This window comes from Peromyscus californicus, unplaced genomic scaffold, assembly GCF_007827085.1.
Source record: "Peromyscus californicus insignis strain IS unplaced genomic scaffold, ASM782708v3 Scaffold_20__1_contigs__length_68692818, whole genome shotgun sequence".
NCBI classification, from domain to species: Eukaryota; Metazoa; Chordata; class Mammalia; order Rodentia; family Cricetidae; genus Peromyscus; species Peromyscus californicus.
Window position 1 is genome coordinate 20,706,083 of NW_026294503.1, and position 19,578 is coordinate 20,725,660.

The 19,578-nt window shown below is 45.5% G+C and overlaps 1 protein-coding gene across 1 annotated transcript in view; it reads left to right on the top strand.

Annotated features, from left to right (window-relative positions):
• The first annotated feature begins 806 nt into the window (after positions 1-806).
• Mal2 (mal, T cell differentiation protein 2) overlaps positions 807-19,578 on the top strand; it is a 31,972-nt gene continuing 13,200 nt past the window's right edge. Inside the window, exons 1-2 of the mRNA XM_052747813.1 lie at positions 807-1,030; positions 19,151-19,321. Of these exons, the coding sequence (XP_052603773.1) occupies positions 899-1,030; positions 19,151-19,321 (303 nt within the window). The 5' untranslated portion in view covers positions 807-898. The remainder of the gene's footprint in view (positions 1,031-19,150; positions 19,322-19,578) is intronic.

The following is a 19,578-nucleotide window of genomic DNA, read 5'->3' on the forward strand; positions in this document are numbered from 1 at the left end:
TTATCTTCAGATGATCTTTGAGAAATGTCCCTTCCTTTATCCCACGTACAGAACGTTGACACTGTAATCCAAGAATATAATGGGGATGCACAGAGGTAATGTTTTGTTTTTTGTTTTTTAAATATCTGCGAAGTGTTAGAAGACAGTGGCAAAAGTCCGTGTCTGGTGGTGAAATGAAGTGTCTGTGTGGAAACCTAATGTGAGTAACATCGTATGTAGACAGAGCAATAATATAGATCTCAAAATTGGAAGAGTAGCTGCCGTCCTATAAGCTGCCTACAGTTTAAAGAGTGCTTCCTGTGCACTGAACTTTTCTGTCCATCATTGGTGGACATCCTCATGAGGGATTTTCCGGAATAGAGCAGGAAAGACTCAAAGCAGCTCTCCGGGGGACCCAGTGCCTGGTGGCATGTTTAAAATCCCATTAGCCTCCCCTTTAAAACAGGCACCCCACTTTCCAGGTGTGCCTGGCGACTGGGAGTTCGCCTTCTGAGTCACAGCCTCTGTCTTCCTGCCCAACTGGGGAAAGGGGATGAGAACCGGCTGGGAGACTGGGGTGGGATGGGCCGGTGGGACTCGTTGAACCTTGAGCGCAGGGACAGCAGGTGATCTGACGAGCCGAGGAGAGCTGCGGATCTGGCGCCGGAGCGCACCGCACCTGTCCGGGTGACCCTTGCGGGTGCCGGGGCGGAGGCGCGCTCACCTGCGCCCACGTGATGGGGCGGGGCTCTGTCGGCAGCGGGCCCGTGGCCACGCCCTCTCCGCGCTCGGCACGCCCGGAGCCCGCGGACCGGATCGGCGGCGGCGGCGGCGGCGGCGGCGGCCAAGCCCGGGAGGCGGAGGCGGGACGCGCGCGGGAGGCGGTGGCGGCTGTGCGCGGAGACGTAGCAGCGGCAGCATGTCGGCCGGCGGAGCGGCAGTCCCGCCGCCCCCGAACCCCGCTGTGTCCTTCCCGGCGCCCCGGGTCACCCTGCCCGCCGGCCCCGATATCCTGCGGACCTACTCGGGAGCCTTCGTCTGCCTGGAGATTGTAAGTGGGGTAGCGTAGAGCACGATCTAGCCCCCCGGGAGCAGGGACAGGCAGCAGCATCCTTGCCCCCAGCCTGGTCTGGCCCCCTCGGCGCCCTCCTTCAGCCTCCTTCCTCTAGAAGTGGCCTTTTTCCTGCCGACGGTCTCGGGGTCCTCTCCACGTTGTGCCGGGGCCTCTTGCCTGGCACCTGTTACGCGGACACCTGCTCGCCCGGCCTGGAATGGAAATGTCCCTTAGAGAGCGAGCAGGCAAAGGGCCCAAGATTAGGGACTTGGGCAGGAGAGGGGTGGTAGCGCTTGGAGAAGTCTTGGGGAACTCGGCTTTGGACAGGGTCTACGCTTGGCTAGAGGAGGAACCAGCGCCCTCGGCCCCTCCTGTCGCTAACCTGCCATTTTGTTGGGTGGTGCAAAGGTGGACTGATGACTGGGTGGCCAGGAAGCTGCTAGGATGTGGAAAGCCTGGGCGGGAGGCGCCAGGGAAAGGAGGAGAAGCAGGCTGAAACCTGGGTATGGTTTTCGCCGGACTCACCCTTGCCGTCGTCAATGCCCTTTGGATTGGGGAAGAACAGGGCAGGGAGAAAGGTGAGATGGTAAGTGCAGTTGGCAGTGTGTAATCAAGTGGGTGTGAGGACGGTAGGGGAAAGTGGAAATGCGGGGTGTCGGCTACAGCCCTCGCCTTTGCACCTTGCCCTTTTCCAGTTTACCTGAGAATCCCCAACCTTCCCTGAACACTTTCCTTGACCCGAGTAAAGTTGGTGTCCCAGGCCTGCCCTGCAAACCTTGTTGAACTAGACACTTGAACTTAACGACGAAAGGAATGCTGTGGAGTTGGGAGCTTTTGAAGCTCCTTGTGGACCAGGGGGGAATGTGTAAATATAAGTTGGGCAACTAAGGTTGCATCATGCCCAGAGAATGTCAAATAGAAAGAAATGTTAGCAAGTCAGGGAGGGCCTTTCCTGCAGGCTGGTTTTGTTTGCTCCGTTTAGGGTTTTCATGTCACTCATCCTCTCCTGTGAGTTTGCATAACCTGGATCTGGGTCACTCTGGCTTCCCTTTTGTGCTGTGGAGCTGAAAACCTTGTGAGCATTGGTTTTCTGCCCCATTATGCTTAGGTGGCCAAGGCACCTTAGGTTTAGCTCAGATTTGAATCTGCAAGAAGAGACCCAAGTGAGTCACAGGCTGTGGCAGCTCTGGTCAGAGAGTCACTGTGAGGCTAGAAGACCCTGGTGTGGGTTCGGGTTCGAGCCCAGTTCAGCAGCGTAGGAATAAGACTGAGATGAGTCGCAGGCATCCATAGGAGAGGAACAGGGAGAGATGGCATTGGACCAGCCTCCTGGCTGTGGACGGACACAACCTTTAACACAGGAAGCTTTGGCGAGAAAGAGTTCACAGATTGTGGGCTCCTTTCCTGCCGTGTTCAAGTTCCACATGCTCGCTTCCTCTTTCAGGAGTTCTTCCCACGTCTTCACTTACTTCCTACTTATCCTGAAATTTACCGAAGATCCATATGCAGAGACTCACTGCCTAACCTTTGGTTAGAAGTTAGCCCCATCCTCAGCATCAGTATACATTTAATCTCAAATTTGATATGTTGGTTATATATTTATTCAAATATATTTATACAGTATAATTTGCATACATATACACATGGAATATATATACATACATACATACATACATACATACATACATACATGGAATGTATGCATAGAAGTCTTTCCCACCTGTTACCAAATGAAATGGGACTCAGGACCCACCTGTGGATGGGCCACACTTTATGGAACACTGTAATTCTGAAGGTGAACTAAGAGTCACCAAAGAGGTGACTTATTGAACTCCTCCTAGCTCCCTATCTCCTTTTCCTATCTACCACAGTAGTTAGTTCTCAGCTCTTGCTGTACTTAATAACTTGGCAGCTTCGAAAAGTACTGTTGCCAGCCCAGGCTAATTAAACCAGAATCTCTAGGGGCGCACCCAGAGTCAGCTAATTTTTTTTTAAAGGTTCCCTGGAGATTCTAATACACAGAATAGCTGCAACCCACTGATACAGCCTTCGAGCCAGGCTCTGCCGAACAGAGAAATAAAGAGGTTTTTTTCTCACAAATGTGAATGTTTTTGTTTGTTAGGATGGATAAGATGATTAGATCCTGGAAGTGTGGGGAAGTATCCCACACACTTCAAATAAGCAAAGATAGCTTGCTTCCTGCTTTCTCAAACTTCTTCTTCTCTGGCAACTTACTACCCCTGACATGTGCTCAGACTCTTATCAAAATAGAAGAATCTCTTCCCGAAGCCATTTGGACTTGCACTTTGGTGTGTGTGTGTGTGTGTGTGTGTGTGTGTGTGTGTGTGTGTACATGCATGTGCAGTTCATGTGGGGGTATGTGTGTCATGCCTGTATGTCCAAGTGCATATGTAGGCCAGAGGACAACCTGTCACTCCTCAGGAACTGTCCACCATTTCTTTTTTTTATATTTTGCTTGTTTATTGAGGGAAGGGGAGGAGGGCATGCTCACTCCACAGTGCTTGTCCAGAGGTTAGAGGATGAATTCCAGGAGTCAGTTCTCTACTTCCAGGCGGGTTTCAGGGGTCAAATTCAGATTCACAGGCCTGAGGTTAGGCCCTGTTCCCCACTGAACCATCTCACTGTCTTGTCAACTCTGTTTTGGCCATGGAGATCAGGGTGAGAAAGATCTCTTATTGGCCTGTAACTTGCCAAGTAGAATAGGCTGGCTGGCCAGGGATCAGCTTGGCCCTGCCTGTCTAGTCCTGAGATCACACATCACCATACCCAGCTTTCTTAGGTGAGGCCTGGGGGTTGAAGTCAGGCACTTTTGGAGTAAAGTGGAAAGGCTTTATTGAGTGGGCTACCTTTCTAGCCCCACCTTTTAATTTTTATTTTCATGGCCAAACATCCTTCCAAGTTTAAGTCGGCAGTATCTTTTACCTCTTCCCCAAACCTCCTGTTACCTCTCCCCATGGGGAGGATCAAAATGTACCAACGAAACCAGTGACCTCAGGGAAATGAGAAGCCACTTTGAGCCCAACCAACAGTTCCTTCTTGGCCTCCATCCTTCTGGAATGCTTCGTGATACTGGATCGTAGGATTAAGAAAGCAGCCAGCAGGCAGCCTTGGTGGTCTTCTGCCTAGAATGCCCACTCCAATGAAGTGCAGAGAAGAGCCAAGTCACTCATCTGAAGCACCTTCATCCCTAAGTTTCACAATTTCCCTAGGAATTTTGATTCCTAAGTCACAGACTCCCACTTCAGAAATTATTCTCCCTGTAAATTAAATGTGAGGATTCCCTAGGCTCAGTCTCAAATACAAAGTGAACTCTAGCCTGGAACCAATTATTTTAGCTTCTGTTGATGTTTCTGGGTGTCTCTAAACTCGTTTTTAATTTTGACCTTCCATTGAAATCCATTTATCTCCAAGATGTCTTCCTTCTGTGTCATGTTGTTCTCGGAAGCTATGTGAACTGTGTTCAGTGAAGATGGTTTTGTCTACCAGTAGGAGACTCAGCTAATGAGACTGTGGTCTTGGAATTCAGTTTTCGTACTAACTTTGCTCAAGGAATTTAATCCCAGTCTCTGGTACTATATGCACTCATGACTCTCTGTTAATAGTGCCTGCCACCAGAACCAAGTAAGGCAGTTCACAACATCTGTTTCATAAGTGGGGACTGTTGTGGGATGGTCTGTATGTCAAATGTGTTGTTGACTGACCAACCAAATTCCCAAATATACCAAGCTGACTTTGGAGATGTGTAAAGGTTAAAACCTTCCTTTTTAAGAAAAGAAAAGGGGAAGTGCTATGGGATGGTCTGTATGTCAAATGTGTTGCTGATTGGTCAATAAATAAATCACTGATTGGTCAGTGGCCAGGCAGGAAGTATAGGCGGGACAAGGAGGAGAAAAAACTGGGAAGTGGAAGGCTGAGTCAGAGAGACACTGCCAGCCGCCATGATGACAAGCCGCATGTGAAGATGCCGGTAAGCCACGAGCCATGTGGCAAGGTATAGATTAATGGAAATGGATTAATTTAAGCTGTAAGAACAGTTAGCAAGAAGCCTGCCACGGCCATACAGTTTGTAACCAATATAAGTCTCTGTTTTACTTGGTTGGGTCTGACGGCTGTGGGACTGGCAGGTGAGAGAGATTTGTACTGACTGTGGGCCAGGCAGGAAAACTTTAGCTATAGGGGACTATTCCAATTTTGCATTCATGATATGGGTTTTTGAGATAGGTATATTCTACCATTGGTTTCCTAACTTGGCAGCCCCTTGGTTTTGGCCCCAGCTATCCTTACCTGATGTATCCTTACCGTATTATCTGTATATAGAATTTAATACAAGGTTCATATTGCAAAACCAAGCATTTTAGCTCAGGCTGAAAACATTAACACCAAAAATTATCATTTTCAGGGTCCATGACAAAGGACCAATATTGGCGAAATTATTAAGGCCACTCCACGTAGTTAAAAGGGAGATTTATTTAATGGCATAACTTACAAATGAAGGGATAGGTAGGTTGCAGGTTCTGTGAAAGACACAGAGTAGTCCGGCAGTGTTCTCTGGAGAACTCTCCTCGGTCTACCTCTAGCATCCCAGTCCAAGCAGGAAGAGAGGCAGTGAAACCGAATCTCGGGTCTTCAGGGTCCTCTCTTGACCCCGCCTTGTAGGCGTGACAGTTACCGAAGCCTCAATGGGGGTTGAAACTTCCAGATCAAAGCTGGAATGGTTACCCACTACAGACCAATGAGTAAAGAACTTGTTGCAAAATTATGAGGACTTCTGTTCAAGTCCGCAGGACTCTTGAGAAGCTGCCCTCTATGGTAGTTTATGTTTGTAGTTACTCCGGTGTGTGATGGGATGCGAAGTCAGTAGAATCCCTGGAACCTCGTGGGCCAGAGAACCTCACCTAGGCAGCAGTGAACAAGAAAACAGACCCTGTCTCCAACAGTGGGAACACTGGGGTCCGACACTCAAGGCTGTCCACACTAGCACAGCGCCATACAATGCCCACACTGATTCTCCTGAACAAAACGTTAGCATTTTCAAATCCTCTCAGTGTTTCCGGAGGGAATATTTATCGACCACAGACTGTATACAAAACTGTTTGGATGCCTCATCACCCGAAAGCCTACATAATCTTGTTAACAGGATATACAAAACAAAAAGTTACTTCTATTTGGGGAAGAAAAGCTGTCATGAAATTGAAATACAACCAAAGCATTTTCTGTCCAGGCCTAGCTGTAATAATATCAGGGTTTCTCTACTCTCTACACAAGATATTTAGGGTCCTGTTCTCAATGAAATTATTTTATAAAATGTGTTAAGAAAGATCAAACACAATACCATTAATTGTGGAAAACAATAACGTTGATTTATTCAGCGAATCTCACAGCTTCAATGTTTAAGAAAACACCTTCAAATTAGTTGTTTAGATTTCTCTTTATGAGAAGAATTCTAGAACACATTTTCCAACTAACTGTAGTGTTCCAGTGCCAGAATCATTTCCCTTTATTTAACATAATAACATATTAAGAAACATACTGTTTATTGAGCCTTCTCTTTATGCCCTGGGAATCTGATAACTAATATGTAGTGTTTGCCTTTAAAAGCAGTTGTGTAGGCCAGGCATGTGGCTGCATGCCTTTCATTTCTACACTCAGAAAGCAGAGGCAGGTGGATCTCTGTGAATCTGAAGCTGGTTGGTTTATGCAGTGAGTTCCAGGACAGCCAGGGAATACTTAAGTAGACCTTGTCTCAAAAAAAAAAGTGTTGCAGGATATAAAAGTCAAAAAGCACTTACAGCTTTGTGAAATGCTAAGGTCAGCTTCTGAAAATACTATCAGAAAGAGAACATTTGGCTCCTAGTGAGCTAGGACAGGGAGCTTTAATGGGGTAGTAACATTTGAGGTTCGCCTAAAATGGTAAATGAGACAAAATTCCAGGTAGAAAAGAGAACATATACAAACCTCAGAGATTTAGAAAAGGAAGAAGAAAGAAATCAGTCCATACCATAAAATCTCTAGCAATTGTTAGCATTTTGGCATGACTGATGAGAAGATGGGAAAAAGAGGAAGATGCCGCTGGCAAAATTGAAGCTGTGGTTGGCTGACAAGTAGGTCAGGCTGTGAATATGTTCGCCATGGAGCACTGCCGAGGACAGCATTAGAGGTGGTCAGACTTGTGTCTTAGACATCTTTCCTGAAATTGGTTTGTAAAACACAGAGATTAAAGTTAGAAGGCCAGGAGATCAGTGTGTGTGTGTGTGTGTGTGTGTGTGTGTGTGTGTGTGTGTGTGTGTGTGTGTGTGTCAGGGGGTCTTACTATTACTAGAGTTTAGATAAGATGTGGTGAGACCCAGAAATAAAAGCAAGGAAAAGAAGGCTAGAGAAAATAAAGGAGAAAAACCCGAGGCTTCGCCGATCGACTGATACACGAACTTGGATGCTCTCTCAAGTGATACTAGACGAGGCTGAAGTGTAAGATGTGTCTGAGAGGAGCACAAGGCTAATGGAAGGAGGGGAGGGGGTGGGGGCAAGTGCAGTCATGCAGGGGACTCTGGAAGTCATTTCCAGTTATTTTCAACCAATGTCTTTGAATATAGTATGACTAACATGTAAATGTTCTGGTATATAGCACTCTCTTTCCTTGGCCAGAAAATAGATTTTGATTGCAAAGAGACAGTTTGAAATAGACTGAGAAGGCCTAGCAGCCTATGTGTTTGCCTCTCTAGATGGGTTTTTATCCTGTACGCCTGTACAAAAGACTTTTTTTTCTCCCTCTGTGCCTATGGGTTAACAATCTCTAATCACAGGAAAAGAGCCTTTAACTTCCTGTAGGGGAATGTAAGCCAGTGCCCCTGCCAGAGTTCACTGTTCAGCATTCATGTTCCCTGACTCACAGCCCTGTAGGAAATATGAAATAAATGTAAAGACTTTGAACCAACGTTCTGAAAGGATTGACCTCGAGCTGTAAAGGGAAAGGTCAAGGGGAAGAGATTTGGTTTATGCTGCTGTATAAAAATGTGCCTGGCAGTAAGAGCTGTGGACTTGACGTATCTGCTGGCGTGGGACTGAATTAAAAGGGCCTACAGTGATGAAGAACTGGTATCAGGCCAGTGTACTCTGGAGGACACACATGCAGAAGTCAGCAAATGCTATGCTATTGGCTTATAATACTAACGGTGTGTAAGAATGTTCTAGAAGAACTGGCAAGTGGAGAGAAGCAGTTTGGGAGCAGAGATGCTCTTCACCACTGCAAATGCTAATATTTTTCCCAGTTACACAGTGTGACCTGAATTCCTCATGAGCTTGTTTTATAGAAGAGGATTGGCTCCTTTCATAGCAACCCTGTCTGGCATTCTTGACTTGTGTTTGAGGACATTCAGAAGGAAGACAGTCAAAAGAAAGGAAGGAGGTAGTGGTCTGTCCAGTTCTTGCCAGGACATTGGCATATAGGCATTTTTAATCTACATGATAGGGAGTCACTTACATACATGGAAAGGACATTTCAGAAACCAAGGGGATTGATAAATACAAATGCAAAGAGGCCAGAACTTCGTTTCTCTTCTACACTATTTGCTTTCTATTTTAGGGTTTGCATTAGCTATTTAGAAAACTGACAAAGAAGTTTGAGTCAGATGAGGTGAAGGTATAATTTTGTAGCACTGACAAATGGAAGTCAAATGCAAAGTAGAAAGTCAAATTTATTTTGCAATTAACAGACTGTGTTCATAGACAAAGTCTACATAGCCTTTTCTACTGTTGCTTCCCAGAATTCATTCTTCCCTAATTCAAACAAAACAAATCTTACTTGCTTGAACTTCTAGATTAGTGTGATCTATAGCCTGTAGCCTGTACCTGGCTTAATCTAGAAACAATCTGGATGGATGTCAGCACAGTTAGTGAGCAAGATGGCAGGTGCCCAGAGGCTAGCCTGGTCAAAAGTACTGTTTCAGTACTAATAGGGTGTGTGGGCAAATGGGGAAAAAGAAGAGTGAAAATTGGTGCTGGTGAGGTATGTTTGCAAGAGATGACTGCTTTTCCATTACCTTCTCCCCCAGCATCCAAAGATCTTATAGTAGTAGGTGGTGCTCATTGCTACAGTCACCAGAAAATTGGGGAGGACATGCTTCTACTTGGTAGTCTCCTTACCTGTTTTTGACATCCGTCACGTACCAGGAAATGGTCTGGACTTCAGACAGCCATGCATCCCTGGGATGTGAAGTTACACTTCTAGCACTTTCTTTCGAGCCATTCATTGCTCACTGATTGGTTTCTGTTGCTTTGTAGCAGGACACATCTGAACACCTTATGTAGAAAGTACACCCCTGGGTTCCCAGTGTTCAGAAACATTTAAGGAAATGTCACCATTTCTGACTTCACAGCCCAGTGAGTGATAGGCATGCGAATCTATGATTTCAATCTAGGTGTTGTAAATGGTCAAAAGGATATATGCATCAGTAACCACAGGAACACCGAGGATGGATTCCAGCCAGAGAATTCTGGAAGATGTGCTGCCATAGGTCAGCTGTACAGCACTTTGTTGTATGCTAGGCAGATGTATGGACAAGTGAGCCTAGTTCTTCGTGTGTAGAGGATGAGATGATAGGCTGGAGTGCAGAGAAAAGGGATTGGAAAAGAAGCATTTCCAGAAAAAAGGAAGTTTGAGGTGGGTAGGACCTAGAATCTCTAGTATGACTACCACCTGGCACAGCTACATTATAAATGAACTTGCATTTTATGGTCTGTCTTGTCAAGGTGTCTACCAGCCAAAGATTGTATCTCTTAACATAAGTATGTTTCTAGTTTTAAAAAACTAAACAAAAAAAACCTTTCAGAATATAAATTGTATGTAACATGGAATTAATTATAGATTCTCTCATATGTAGGTGATAAATTCTGGGTATATTAAACATCTTTTATAACTATAATGTTGAACAGGTACCCAGTAAATAAGCACCCCCAAAACAGAAGCATTTAACAAGTAGGTGAGGGGTTCAGAAGTTCTGGATGAAACTTCACTATGTTACCATTTGGCCAGTTTTCCATGACTTGAGGCAGTCATTTGGAAAGCTGATAGAAATCTAAGTCTAGAATGAACACTACACACTTTAAAGAGGTAGAAAAGCAGCTGGAAGTTTCTCCGATCTTGCCCAGCCCTGAGTTCCCACAGCTATTTATAAAATAATCATTCAGAGGCTTATATTAATTACCAACTGTATGGCCTATGCGGGCTTTTTGCTACCTAGTGCCTTCATCTTAAATTAACCCATTTCTATTAATCAATAATCGCCACGTGTTCCATGGTGTTACCTGCGTCCCGTTACATGTTGTTCCTTGGATGGTGGTTTGGTATCTCCCCTTACTCTCCTTTCTCCTTCCACTATCTCTCCTGGATTTTCACGCCTGGCTCCATCCTACCCTGCCATAGACCAATGCAGCTTTATTTATCAACCAATCAGAGCAACACATATTCACAGCATACAGAAAGACATCCCACAGCACTTCCCTTTTTCTGTCTAATAAAAAAGAAAGGTTTTAACTTTAACACATTAAAATTACATATAATAGAACAGTTATCAAGCAAGAATTACCATTATAATAGCTAGTCTATATTTGGCAAAATTAGAAAATATTCTATAATCTATCCTCTTTTTGTGAGTCTAAAGTTTTATATCTAATTTATCTTTTATCATGACTAAGGAAAATTATAACTATCTAGTCTTCAACTCCATCAAAGACCCCAGAAGGATGTAATATTACCTGAGTAAACAGGAAGTACATTGCAAGCAACTTCCATAATTCTAGAAATGATAGAGACAGCTGGCTGCCTGGACAGTCACCCGAAGTTTTTCTGCATCGTTGCTTGGGTGGGACTGGAGAAACTTCCAGCTACAGAAAAAGCATATGCTCTGGAACCCAGTGCCAAGTCCAAATCCCACGTCTAACATTTGTTAACTGTGTGACTTTGGCAAAGTTACTAAGAGTTCTGCCCCTCAACTAACTTCCCTGTAAGAGAGGGCTCATAATATCTCTCAGGCTTTGTGAGGATTAAGTTGATAAAAATAAAATTCTTAGAAAAGACTTGGCCATAAAAACCCAATAAATGTTAGCTAATATTTCTGTTATTGTATTGCCTTTGACTTCATATTCAAGCTCTGTAAGTCACACTTGGAGACTGTTATTTCCCACCCCCAAGCTTGTTGGTTCAGTCTTCCTACAGAAGAGAGATGGCATGGCCAGTTATGTTAATAATCGGACAACACAGAAAATTCTAAATAATTAAGTAGTTTTCTCTGAGAGATATTATGTCTGGTAATTTGTCTCTTAAGATTGATGTTCTCCTCTGATAAAGTGGGGAGGGCCTTGGTCCTGCCTCAACTGAATGTACCAGGCTTAGCTGTCTGCCCATGGGAGAACTTACCCTGTTGGAGGAGAGGAGGAGGGAAGGAGGGGTGGGGGACAGAGGCAGGAGGGGGGAAGGAGCAGGAGGAGGGATGAGAGGGGGATCTGTGGTTGGTATGTACAATAAATAAAAAAAAATTAAAAGAAAAAAGATTGGTGTCTTCTTCTCTTTTCTCCTTCCCAGTATTGGTGAAAGTCAGTTGTCATAGAAATTAGCCCATTTACTTAAGACAATAGTATGTATGCAAAAATGGAGCTATCAAGTAGGTTGGAAAGTTATTAGTTAAAATGTCAGAGCATGTGCTTAAAAAAAAGCTCATCAGGAAATCAGTGTCTTTTGAAAAGAAAAGAGATATTTGTTAAAATGACTTCGTTGGGAGTGTAGGAGAACCATCCAAATAGGAGATGGGCTGAGATGTCTGTAATCCACACTGCCAGAATCACAAATGTTGTGTCCTTGCCAGGACCATGTTTTCTTGTGGGGCTGTGTGTGTTTTACCAGCTGATGGTTTCTAGGGAAAACATGCTTCAACTTCAACTGTGAGGCTTCAGGGTGCTGTGATCTGTAGCTGAATATCCACCCCCTTGGTTTTCTTATGGGAGGAGGGCTCTAGTCAAGCCATAACCTTCTAGTTTACATAGACCAACTGTAATAGACAAACATTTTCAACCACCGAAATGTCTGCTGTTTTAGAAATGAGTAGTGTATTAATTTCTTTTCCCATAGCAGTGATAATAGAATACCTCACTAATGAAACTTAAAGGAGGGAGAATTTACTTTGGCACAGTTTGAGAGGGTACAGTTCATCATGCCAGGGAAAGCATAGTGGAGTTCACGGCCATGGACGTGTATAACAGGGGTTCCTCATATCTCTTCTAACCAGGTAATAGAAAGAGAGCACAAGTCAGAAAGGGGACTAGGGTATGACCCTCATAGCATGACCTGTAGTGACCCACTTCTTCCAGCTAGGCTCCACCTCTAAAAGATTCCACATCCACCCAAGACAGCCTGCAGAACATTGCACATTCAAAGCATAACAAGTAACAAATTAGTAACTTCACCTCAGAACGTAATTGAGCACCTGTGCCAGGTACCTATAAAGTTGGGCCAAGAAGATGAGGACAGCCAACTACAAGGAAGCTGATGAATGCTTCTAGAAGGTTTTCTGCTTTATGTTACCTGGGTGTGGAGAAGCCTTTTGTTAGAGTTTGAGGCTTGAAATCTGTGAGCCCTGATGTAGTTCCTTACAGAAATTTTAAGTGGAAGCACATTTTACACATAATTATCATGCTTTTCAGAACACCAGGGAGCCCCAGCGGACAGAGGTAGACATGAGGTCAGAATGTGGACTCAGATCCAAGATGAGAATGTGGGTGCACCGTGGCATTTTTAATACCTTTCTTTGCAGTATGCACACTTGTTGTTGCCAGGATACTTTATCAGTTCGTCTCCCTCAGATTTTAACTGTTTCAGTGGTCCGCTGCTCACTCCTAAGAGCATGAATGACTCTCTCCACTAAACAAGGGCACTGGTGATTATCACTTATTTGGGAAATGTTCCAAGCTTACTGAAGCCCAGAATTGGAATCCAGTATTCCAAGCGCAGGCAGTCTCACCTGAAGCCCTTTTATGAATGTTGAAGCCAGGTTAAGACACTTAGAAGGAAAGGTAACTTTCATCGAAAGGAAACGGTGAAGAAGGGAAGAGATGCTTAAGTCAAAGCCAGAGTGAACCCTACAGCAGCAAGCTATTCTTTTTGTATATGTGAGAAGTGGGGGGGGGGGGGGGTGTCGAACCCAGGGCTTTGTAGGTGCCAATCAGTGATACTCTTGAAGTGGGGAAAATGGCTATCTAACATGAGTTTAATTGTGCCATCCGCTCATTCACTTAAATGGGAGCTGAATTTCACTCATCCACTGTCATTCAAAGCTAGCCCATGAGCAGAACAAACACATGATGCCTAGGGTTGGTGTGTGGGTGGGGTTAATTGAGAAAGAAAGAACCAGCACTCATTCCCTCCTCTCCCTCCCGTTGCCATGCCACCCACACACCACAGATGAGGCCAATCAGATCACTTCTTCTCTAAGTACCGAGTTTCCTTTTCCAAGCTCCAGGTGCGGGAAAGGCTATAATTTTGAGTTTGACAGAGCGGTTAACCCGTACTCTTTCTTGTACATGTTAGCTGCCCTGCCTAAGCCTGACTTCAAATCTGCCTTGCTGCCCACCTTTCGGGATCCCTCCTGTTACATTACTGTTCCCCTCTCCCACCCCACGGAACTCACTGTGCTCAGCTCTTTTTATAGCACTTGCCACAATCTGTTCCCGAATCAGATTTAATGGTGTGTATTTCTCCTTTAGTGAGAGCTCTGAAAGCTGGGATCTCACCTGTTTGCTTTTCTTCTTGAATGTTCTTGCTCGTTGTCTAGCAGTAGGTTCAGGGCCCGTCTTTCTGAATTCGGGTTTATTAAATCCTACTTTTATTCCAAAGGATTATTTAGAGATGTGAACTTACCACAATGCCTGAGTAATATGACTGTGCTTGTCTGTTCAATTTGCCTGTTCTAATGAATGATGACCAAGTGTTCTTTATTTTTCATTACCCTTGCACAGAGTTGCTCAATAAATGATGCTTGAATTAATTGATTAGTAATGATTTACAATTCATAAGCTGTATTTAAGGTAATATAAGTTATTTGTAGGTAGCGAATAAGAAAAGGCTACTAGAAAGAAGACCCAAGCAAGCAAGAAAAGATTGATGTATTAGAGACATTCTTACTGCCTTCAAATATGCATTAAATGATATAAGAGAGGAGATAATATGAGGAACAAATTTATTCTCTCATGATCACTGATAAAGCAGCAGTTTTAAATTAACACGCATTAATATTCATTACTTAAATTTATTGTATAAAACATTGGGGGTTGTTAATTTTTTATTTGAAACCAACAGGAATTGAGATATAATACCACAACTATTAAGTTTATTAAGTGAATACTTGAACTATCATTACACAAGCAGTAATGTATTATGTTTACAGAGTGTTTTTTCTAAGTCCATCAAAATATATGGCTGAGCCGGGCGGTGGTGGCGCACGCCTTTAATCCCAGTACTCGGGAGGCAGAGCCAGGAGGATCTCTGTGAGTTTGAGGCCAGCCTGGTCTACCAAGTGAGTTCCAGGAGAGGCGCAAAGCTACACAGAGAAACCCTGTCTCGAAAAACCAATATATATATATATATATATATATATATATATATATATGGCTGAGCCCTTTGTCTTAAAACTTGACTGTTTTTTTTATCTTTTGTGATTTGTTCAACTTGGATATTACCTAAGTATATATGAAGCCACATGTCGATGCCTGTTGGCCTTTCAGGTTTGGAGCTCAAACAGCTCTCATATAAGCACTACTCTGTTTGTTCACTAAACAAATACTGAGAACATCCTGTGTTGGGCAGGGGGTGGGGGTGCTCCTACCTGCCTGAGGCATCTTTGAGGCAAGGATGTGAGCAAAGTTTTTGTGATGCCAAATCTAGCATAGTCTCTAACTGATAGGAAAGCATAACCATGGAATTAATAAATGACTTGACTGCAGAAATATAAGTAGTATACTGCCAAGAAGGTGTGTTAGTGAAGACAGAGCAAAGCCAAGGTATTCAGTTCCCCTGTGTGTCCAATACATAACAAATCCCTCCTGGGGAGGGTGTCGCGAGAGGGTAGCTGAGAGTGGGTAGAACTTGGCAGAGATGGTTTTTTTTAGGTTCAAGATTAGATATGAGTTAATGACTCAAGCATACTCCAGTGACGTCCTGGGCCAGTAATGCCAGCCACTCAGACGTGAAAGAGCTTTGTTTTTGAGCTGTGGATTTTTTTTCCATAATAAAAAAAAATGTGAAGGGCTTGGTGGCATAAGGAAAGGATAAAATGGACTGGTCAGATCACGAAAGGCTACTACTGTGTCCTGCAAAGGCCATGCTACTTTTCTTGCTTTCATGGTAAGATGGAGAAAACTGTTTACCTTTGCCCCTGTTTCTCCTCCTGTGCTTGCGTTCTCATGCCATCCTAGTTCCCTGTGCCAGAAATCAGGGGATTGCCCTTACTCCCCTTACCTGACATGTCCTGGGCGATCAAGTACAGTCATCATCTACTTATGAATTTCTATCTGACCCGTTACCTCTCTTTGTTCCCCATACCGTCATGATGCTGTGCTGTAGCCTTGAGTCCTGGCATCCTTCCCTCTCCAGTCCATTCTCACATTCTAGCCAGAAAAACTTCTAAGTGTAGATCTTGAAGTTGCTACTTTCTGTTCAAGTTGAGCATGGCCACCACTGCGGTTGCATGAACTGAATCTCCTTGACTGTCTTCAAGATCCTCAAACCTATTACCACTTGGCTCAGGTGCTCACATCCTGCTGATCTGTGTTCTTTACCTGTGCTAGGTGCTATCCTGTCTCCTACCTGATCACTACAGAGTCATCTCCTGCTTAGATTTTTTTCTAAATCATCCCAGCCCAGTCCTGGGGCTTATGACTTCTGGGATAAGTTTCCTGACTTCAGATCTATATCTGGAATGTTTACTTTGTGGGAATATAGAACCCAGTTTCACCCCCAGCTCTGGAATTGGTTTAGCAGTATTTTCATCACTTGCTTAGCTGTCCGTCTCCTATAATAGACTGGGTTTCGTGATGACAGAGGCCAGTGCAGCTTGATTCTATTCATAGCACCTAGCACAGTGCGTGGATAGTTATCGACTATGACATGAATCTAAGGTACAAATTTGATTTCCAGAGCATGGTACATCATAAATGCTGGTGCCTTGATATTGCTTACTCTCTTGAACGGTAGTTGAAGCTATGCTTGTATGGGTAGGAACTGATGTCCAAAGTACAAGTAGACTGTGGTGAAGACAGAACAATGTGCACCGTACATGGGGAATTAGAGTGTTACAGCTGTTCTTCTCTCAGAAACTCCCTAGCAAGCAATGAGAGCAGAAAGAGAGGAAATGAAGACCAGGCAGTGTGTATGATGTTGACTGGAATGAAAACCCATCAACAGGGTGGTAGTTAAAGAGGCAGCAGGATTACTGGAGGGTATATGTTAATGGCTGGAGGATACCGCGGGTGTGAGTAAATGTCTGGAGAACATGGCAGATATGTATGTGTGGGTGAAGAATACTGCAGGTATATAAGGATGGCTGGAGGATGCTGCAGGTGAGTGAGGATGGCTGGAGAATACTGCAGGTGTGTGAGGATGGCTGGAGGATACTGCAGGTGTATGAGGATAGCTGGAGGATGCTGCAGGTGAGTGAGGATGGCTGGAGGATGCTGCAGGTGTGTGAGGATGGCTGGATTATACCGCAGGTGTGTGAGGATGGCTGGAGGATACTGCAGGTGTGTAAGGATGGCTGGAGGATACTGCAGGTGTGTGAGGATGGCTGGAGGATACTGCAGGTGTGTGAGGATGTCTGGAGGATGCTGCAGGTGTGTGAGGATGGCTGGAGGATACTGCAGGTGTATGAGGATGACTGGAGGATGCTGCAGGTGTGTGAGGATGGCTGGAGGATACTGCAGGTGTGTAAGGATGGCTGGAGGATACTGCAGGTGTGTGAGGATGGCTGGAGAATACCGCAGGTGTATGAGGATGGCTGGAGGATACTGCAGGTGTATGAAGATGGCTGGAGGATGCTGCAGGTGTGTGAGGATGGCTGGAGGATGCTGCAGGTGTGTGAGGATGGCTGGAGGATGCTGCAGGTGTGAGGATGGCTGGAGGATACTGCAGGTGTGTGAGGATAGCTGGAGTATACCGCAGGTGTGTGAGGATGGCTGGAGGATACTGCAGGTGTATGAGGATGGCTGGAGGATGCTGCAGGTGAGTGAGGATGGCTGGAGGATACTGCAGGTGTGTGAGGATGGCTGGAGTATACCGCAGGTGTGTGAGGATGGCTGGAGGATGCTGCAGGTGTGTGAGGATGGCTGGAGGATACCGCAGGTGTGTGAGGATGGCTGGAGGATACTGCAGGTGTGTAAGGATGGCTGGAGTATACCGCAGGTGTGTGAAGATGGCTGGAGGATGCTGCAGGTGTGTGAGGATGGCTGGAGGATGCTGCAGGTGTGTAAGGATGGCTGGAGGATGCTGCAGGTGTGTGAGGATGGCTGGAGAATACTGCAGGTGTATGAGGATGGCTGGAGGATACTGCAGGTGTGTGAGGATGTCTGGAGGATACTGCAGGTGTGTGAGGATGGCTGGAGAATACTGCAGGTGTATGAGGATGGCTGGAGTATACCGCAGGTGTGTGAGGATGGCTGGAGGATACTGCAGGTGTGTGAGGATGGCTGGAGAATACTGCAGGTGTATGAGGATGGCTGGAGTATACTGCAGGTGAGTGAGGATGGCTGGAGGATACTGCAGGTGTGTGAGGATGGCTGGAGAATACCGCAGGTGTATGAGGATGGCTGGAGGATACTGCAGGTGTATGAAGATGGCTGGAGGATGCTGCAGGTGTGTGAGGATGGCTGGAGGATGCTGCAGGTGTGTGAGGATGGCTGGAGGATGCTGCAGGTGTGAGGATGGCTGGAGGATACTGCAGGTGTGTGAGGATAGCTGGAGTATACCGCAGGTGTGTGAGGATGGCTGGAGGATACTGCAGGTGTATGAGGATGGCTGGAGGATGCTGCAGGTGAGTGAGGATGGCTGGAGGATACTGCAGGTGTGTGAGGATGGCTGGAGTATACCGCAGGTGTGTGAGGATGGCTGGAGGATACTGCAGGTGTGTGAGGATGGCTGGAGTATACCGCAGGTGTGTGAGGATGGCTGGAGGATACTGCAGGTGAGTGAGGATGGCTGGAGGATACTGCAGGTGTGTGAGGATGGCTGGAGGATACTGCAGGTGTATGAGGATGGCTGGAGGATGCTGCAGGTGAGTGAGGATGGCTGGAGGATACTGCAGGTGTGTGAGGATAGCTGGAGGATGCTGCAGGTGTGTGAGGATGGCTGGAGGATACTGCAGGTATGTGAGGATGGCTGGAGGATGCTGCAGGTGAGTGAGGATGGCTGGAGGATGCTGCAGGTGAATGAGGATGGCTGGAGGATGCTGCAGGTGTATGAGGATGGCTGGAGGATACTGCAGGTGTGTAAGGATGGCTGGAGGATACTGCAGGTGTGTGAGGATGGCTGGAGGATACTGCAGGTGTGTGAGGATGGCTGGAGGATACTGCAGGTATGTGAGGATAGCTGGAGGATACTGCAGGTGTATGAGAATGGCCGGGAAATCCTGCAGCTGGATGTATGTGGCTGGAGAATGCTGCAGGTGTGTGAAGATAGCTGAGGAACCCTGCAGGTGTGTGCAGATGCCTGGAAAACCCTGTATTGTGTGCGGATGGCTTGGGAACCCTGCAGGTGTGTACATATGGCTGAGGAACCCTGCAGGTGTATATAGATGACTAGATAAGACTTGGATGAGGAAGAGAATCCAACATGAAAATCCAGGTACAGAGTTGACCCAAGCTCTTGGTAGAGCTGGTCTTGAGCGGGAAGAACACATCTTGTGTAATAATATGGAAACAATGATAAATGGGGTAGCAGGGATGAGTACAGGGGCCTAGGGTGAGAAGTGGGAGAGCAAGTTGATGCAAATGTGTTTAACTCAGTGGCACGAAAGTGCTCTAAAGCAAAGCTGCTACCCTGTGTTGTTATTGTTTTTCTTTCAGGTGCTTGGGGGCCTTGTCTGGATTTTGGTGGCTTCCTCCAATGTTCCTCTACCTCTGCTCCAAGGATGGGTCATGTTTGTGTCTGTGACAGCTTTCTTCTTCTCCCTTCTCTTCCTGGGCTTGTTCCTCTCTGGTATGGTGACTCAGATTGATGCCAACTGGAACTTCCTGGTAAGAGATTTTTTATTGTAAGTCCATTGCAAGGAAATGTAAGAAACTTGCAAATATCACATTGTGTTCAGAAATACCCGAGTCTCTGTTCTTTTTGTTGCTACAAAAAAGAGAAAATAGGGCAGCATGAGAGGCTCACTGTGGTGCCCAGGTGTGGTTTTGGAGGACGATGGAACCTCAGTTTGTAAAATTTCCACATTGATAGATCTGAAAATCACACTATTACTTTTGTGATTTAGATCATTTTTATTGAAAAA